The sequence below is a fragment of the Hippocampus comes genome, unplaced genomic scaffold (assembly GCF_001891065.2).
Source record: "Hippocampus comes isolate QL1 unplaced genomic scaffold, H_comes_QL1_v1.1 scaffold19, whole genome shotgun sequence".
Classification (NCBI taxonomy): domain Eukaryota; kingdom Metazoa; phylum Chordata; class Actinopteri; order Syngnathiformes; family Syngnathidae; genus Hippocampus; species Hippocampus comes.
This window is the reverse complement of record NW_017805148.1, coordinates 644,508-650,478: the sequence shown is the minus strand read 5'-3', so window position 1 is coordinate 650,478 and position 5,971 is coordinate 644,508. Positions and strand designations below refer to the sequence as shown.

Sequence of the window (5,971 nt, the reverse complement as noted above, 5' to 3'; positions counted from 1 at the left end):
TTTTTTTTTTTTCTCCACACACGCCCACCTAACAAAACTAAACCGATAGAGGCGGAGAAAAAAATAAAAACGGCATTTATGAAAAGGCTTTCAACTCCCGGAGCTGTTTGTGAACTTTGAAATGATTGTGAAGGCGAGAGCGAGCCATTACGAGCAATAATTGCTCCCTTTCAGAGACAAGGAACCGCCAGGTCAAACTCATGCCATGTTGCGGTCCCGGGTTTCCTTCCAGAATGTTTTTTTTTTTTTTTTTTTAAATAAAAAATAGCAATCAACACTGACTGTTGAGTGATTGCCACATAATTACCATTGAAAGAAAAATTAAAAAATCTCATACAGCACAGTGTAATCCGCATGTGCCTGTTTCTAAACCTACGACTTACAATTTAGTTGCATTATAAGGTGCTACTATGGCACTGATTAGCGGTGCTGAAAATTGCAACTGGTACAACGCAGACTTGAATGGGATCAGTCTCGCTCTGATAGAACTGAACAAGAAGATACCGTTTTTTGTTCTGTGAAACAATTGGTAAGTTTGAAGAAGAAGAAAAAAACAATGGTCATGACCGAAATGTTGATTAAACTCACATCAGGCATCAAGTCACACGTTGAAGAAGATACACCGCTTGGGCGCCGCATAGAATTCAAATCAGGGATTGCTATCAATAAAGTTTTGGGTTTTTTTTTTTTGGAAGAACCGTCAAATTTGAAGAAGAACGGCAAAGAAAAATAATCACCCCTCGTGCACGGGATCAAGTCACATGTTGCAGAGAGCGAGACAAAGCACAAAGCTGGAAGTAGATTGCTGCTAGTGTTTGGAGTGAAATGAAACAGAATGCGGGTGTGATTTCGGCGAAGGAGATGGTGACGAGCGAATGAGCCGATGCTGACACTGTGGCTGGAGATACTCACTCTGCATGCACAGGCCGTCCGTGCAGTTCTTGGACTGCAGTACCATGCCCTCACAGTCCTTGCCCCCATTTTTGGGTGCCGGCGCGCCGCATTCCCTCCTCCTCCAGTGGGTGCACTCGGTCCCACAGGTGGACCACTTACTCCACTCTGTCCACAGGCCATCCACTACCACACAACAGACAGCACACTTGAGGCGATGGCACGACCCAATGCGTGAGTGAAAATGGGCATGGGGTGAATTATGCCGACGTGAAAATGCTAGGGTTGCAAACTTTTGTGAATTTTCAAAGTTGGGAACTTTCCATGGGAATCAAAGGGATTCATAAAGTCGTGCCATGACTTATAATTTGTTAATTCAGAACTAAAATTGCGCGTATCAAATCAACTTTCCCATTTGAGATGGATGGAAACACTAATAATTTGTTTTCAAAATGTTTATATTATTTTTTCTAGACTCAAATTAATGGCCAATTTTAACTAAACATTCCCATACATGCGAAAACACTTCCGGGTGTGCGGTCTCGAAGAACGCACGTCACACAATGCTGTGCACTCCTCGCATACGTACTAAGTCACACATGTGTCTGTTTATATGTGTTGCTGCGCCGTTTGTGTTCAAATACCCATCGTTTAAAGGTTTAGAATTGCCACAATATCGATGCTACTTTTGTCAGCCTGTCTATGGTGTTTCGTATGATGTGTTAGCATTAAGCTAGCAGAGTTTCGTTTGACTCAGTTATGTTCGGTTTTACAGTACACTTCAACTGCTTAGGTTCCCATGGAAATTTACCAGAAACTTTGCGGAAATTCACCCGGCAATATTCTACCCCTTTGCAACCTTAAGTAACTCCAACGAATATAACACACATTTTAATGAGTACATGACTGACCTGGACAGAGAGGATTGCACGGCAGCTTCTGGATGCCTTGTCCGTCGCAGATGGCGCCGCCGTTGAGTGGCGCAGGATTGGTGCAGCTGCGTGTGCGTTTCTGGTAGCCCCGCCCACAGCGGCTGTTGCACACCGACCACTCGGTCCATGTTGACCAGCCACCGTTTACTAGGGTTAGGCGAGAAAAATACACAATGAGCAGATTGCTTCACACAGTGGTATGTCAACATTCAAACACGGTGAGGCGCTTCAAACAGGATGGCACGGAGAGACTGAAAGAATCACAGAAAGGCATATACGCGGACATCCTTGAAGATTTACGGACGTGAATTGTGCTATGTGGATATCTGAACACAAATGATGGAACTCCATAGACAAACAGGCAGACGATATCCAGGTAGCAATATTCTGGCATGTTTTCTTTATCCTCTTCAAAAACAATGACTATTACGCCTTCTTACTGAGGAGTGGTGACCGTTTTCAATCCATGTATTAATCTAATTATTGTGGGCAGGTATTTCCATTTATTTCAGTAAGGAAATGCGGCACTGCTATATTCTGTACATAGGTAAGAATGTGTCAACAAAGTGCACAACTTTTATTTTATTTTATTTTTTACCTCCCACACTCAGGCCATCACTTTGTCACGCAGCCGGATAGTACATGACGGTCAGATAGCAGCTAGTTTCCAGTCACCGATTTCTCTTCATGCTTCTCTTTCCTCTCTCATCCGTCTTTGTCAGTCGCAAAGATCCAGTGCGCAGCGACAACAAAGCTACCGTGGCCGGCATCCCCCCATTTTTTCTGAATTGTTGGGGGGATTTTTGAAAGGCATTGTCTTTGTCTTTCATTGTAATTGCGTTAATGGTAATTGAAAATTTAAAAAAAAAAAAAAACTGTCAGGCCCAATTTGCTGTTCTTGGTGTAGTAATTGTTGGGGGGATTTTTGAAAGGCATTGTCTTTGTCTTTCATTGTAATTGCGTTAATGGTAATTGAAAATTAAAAAAAAAAAAAAAAAAAAACAGTCAGGCCCAATTTGTTGTTCTTGGTGTAGTTTTTTTTTTTTGCTATTATTCCTTTACTTTTGACAAATAATACCCTGACCTCATAATGTGGCGTTGTTTTTTTTTTTTTTTTTTTTTTGCTGTTATTCCTTTACTTTTGACAAATAATACCCTGACTTCATAATGTGACAACAATATATTCACATAATATTAATGCTTTTTCTTCTTGTCCTAGAACTTCCTTTTTATGGAAGCATTTGTTTTTCCTTACCCTAATACTCCTTTTGTGGTAACTATTGTACTTCCCACAGACCTAAAACGTTGCGAGCTATTTATTTTTGGGACATATTTTGACACGAATACAAAATTCCCTTCAACTCTTCCCATCTTTGTGGCGCTTTTACACATGACACAATTACGCATATGTGTATACTGCATCCCATTTTGGAGACGCACAGCCATAGTGACATTACAGCACTTTACCTGTCAAGGATAAGCTGACATTAAAAGTGCTTTCCCCTGCGTACCGGTGACAGGGGATCCTTGCCGAGATGTTGAGCCCAATGGCTGTAAAACAAGTTCGCTGTAATTCCCCAAAATATAACAACAAACCAGAAACATTTCGTTTTTGGCGATACGCCATCATGAACAAGGCATGTTAGCATGCACATTCGTGAGTTGTGGGGCGTTTCTTCGGCCTGAGATGCGAGAGGTTAGTCATCTTACCGCGACTTGAAAGCGCAATCACTTTACAAGAAAAATTATTTTGTTTCCACCCTCGTGAGGCCAATATTTCTGAGAGCATATAAATAAAATAGCGGCGCACCGTAGACGATGACCGTGGCAGTGGTACTGCGTCGCTTGGCCACGATGTTCTTGGCCACGCACGTGTAGTTGGCCGTGTCAGAGAGGCGCGCCTGTTTGATGATCAGATTGTGGTCGATGGTGATGTAGAAATTCCTGTCATCGGCAGGGTCAATCACCTCCTCGTTTTTCAGCCACTCCACCTATGACCGAGAAAGAAGAAGAAACGTTCCTTTCGTGGAGCGCAGACAGGCAGCGCAACCCAAAACTATCAGCAAATTTTCAAGTCTCCTTTCGTAGATTGAAGACTCTGCAAGGAATACAATTTGGATAAATAGTATGAAAAAAAATACAAAAGCACTCAAAGATTTTTAAAATGAAAAGTACATTTTAGAAATTTAAATGTTTTCTGTTGATCTGAGACTTTCATTAACAAAAATGATTTTGTATTGATTTCTGTGTTGCTGTATATCTGTAGCAAGAGAAGAAAGGAAGGTCAGTTGTTTGAGAATTGTAGTTTAATGCACTGTACTAAGTGACCTTTGCACTCCACAAAAACTCCATGTATAAAAAAAAATAAAACTAATCTTAAAACTAATAAAACTAAAGTAAAACCAAGCATTTTAAACAAGATAAACAAAAAAAGCAATTAAAAACAAAAACAAAAAAAACCCCAAAAGTCAAAATGAAATCAAAACAAACTACAATGAAAACTCCCAAACTAGAAAATGTCATTTATCTTGCGTTTGGTCTGCTGGCTATCTGCGACTTGAGCGTGTGATCCCTTTGCAAGATAAAGATTTTTGTTATTACCCTCGCAAGAACAACATGCGTCTTTTATAAGGGCCCACAAGTGAGTCTGAGGAGCTTTTTAACCTTTTCTCACTAGTACATTTCTCTAAATGATGCGGATATTGAACTCCTCCGGTAGAAGCGAGGAACATTTGGGATCTTTTTGGGGGGGGGGGGTTTAAATCACAAAAATAACCTTTTCTTTGGTGGATGATTTAGAAAGGAACCCGGCAGACACTTTGATTCCAAATATTTCCTCATCTTCAAAGAGTGCAGTCAAGCCATGAGGGGACCCGGCACGCCGACTTCCTGCTCATTGTCGCGTCCCACGACGGCAGGGAGCCCCTCACCCCCCAAACCGCCGTATGTGAGATAAGACGACGATCGGGGCAGGTCGAGATAAGCAGGATGTTTATGTAAAGATGAAATGAAGTGCAGGGCTCAATGTAATTCCTGCCAAGGTACAACACTGTGGCCATTGTTGTGAAAAAAGAAAATAAAATACAGCATTGTTAGACGTCTCCCAAAGCAGACGATTAACTGATTGTGACACGAAGTTGGTTGGAAGTCAGCGCCGGCAGAAAATTGTAATCTGTTTTTTTTTTTCTAACAAGTGAAATAGAAACCCATCATATAATAAGATAACATAATTAAATAGAACGCCAAAAATTAAACAGTTTGCGCATCATAAATAAGTCAGTGAGGCTTCTTCTCGTGCCCACGACTTCGGTGGCAGTACAAAACAATCATGAAGGCACCAATGAAGTTTCACTTAACTAATGTGATTCAGTAAGCTGTGGTCATAATATTAGTCATTCTTTGCAGAGGATAAAGAATACATGCCTGTGATTATTGTTTTTTGGCTTTTTACATGTGTTGCTGCATCCTTTGTGTTCAAATATGCCTTGCTTAAACCGTTACAACACTGCCACATAGATATTTATTCGTACCTCTTTGGCATTTCCCATTTTGCGTTAGTATTGAGCTGGGTTTGGTGACAATATGTGGTTGTTTTGGAGGAAATGAATTTTGTTTTATGTTTAGTTTGACAGCAAATGTCAACCGGGAGTGTCACATAACTTGAATCCTCATTTTTGAGAAATTATTTAAAATTTGCCAAATTGGTCATTCGAATCTCAAGCTACCACCGTACAGGCATCAAATCGGAATTTGGCATTTGGCCCTGCTGTGTAAACACATCCAAAGATTACCATTAAATTGGCAAAGATTCTGTCATTATTCGTCTTTAGTGTCTCATTGTTCAGCGAGAACAAAGTGTGATTACTAACAATAACGTTATGATTGCCATTTTGTGGCGCTAATGGAACAAATAAAGGAGGACGTGGAGCAGTGCTCTCCAAAACGAGACCGACAGCGAGTGCAAAAAAAAAAAAACCCAAAAAAAAACCTGCTTCTTGTCCAATTTTTCTTTGCACCAATCACAGCGACGGCCTCTGCAGACGCGACGCGTTCGGATGTCAAGAGCACTTTGATACGGGCGGGTAATTAAAAATTGAACAAAAGAGCTTTTCAGTGTAGATGTGGTGCTGTTGGGGGGGTGGGGGAGG

General features: G+C 41.0%; 1 protein-coding gene across 4 annotated transcripts in view; it reads right to left on the bottom strand.

Moving 5' to 3' along the window:
- Positions 1-5,971, bottom strand: part of unc5cb (unc-5 netrin receptor Cb) — a 117,618-nt gene that overhangs the window by 23,271 nt on the left and 88,376 nt on the right. For all 4 annotated transcript variants that reach the window (XM_019868029.1, XM_019868030.1, XM_019868031.1 and 1 more), the window contains exons 5-7: positions 3,634-3,814; positions 1,803-1,970; positions 913-1,077 (exon numbers count right to left, since the gene is read on the bottom strand). In XM_019868029.1, the coding sequence (XP_019723588.1) occupies positions 913-1,077; positions 1,803-1,970; positions 3,634-3,814 (514 nt within the window). The remainder of the gene's footprint in view (positions 1-912; positions 1,078-1,802; positions 1,971-3,633; positions 3,815-5,971) is intronic.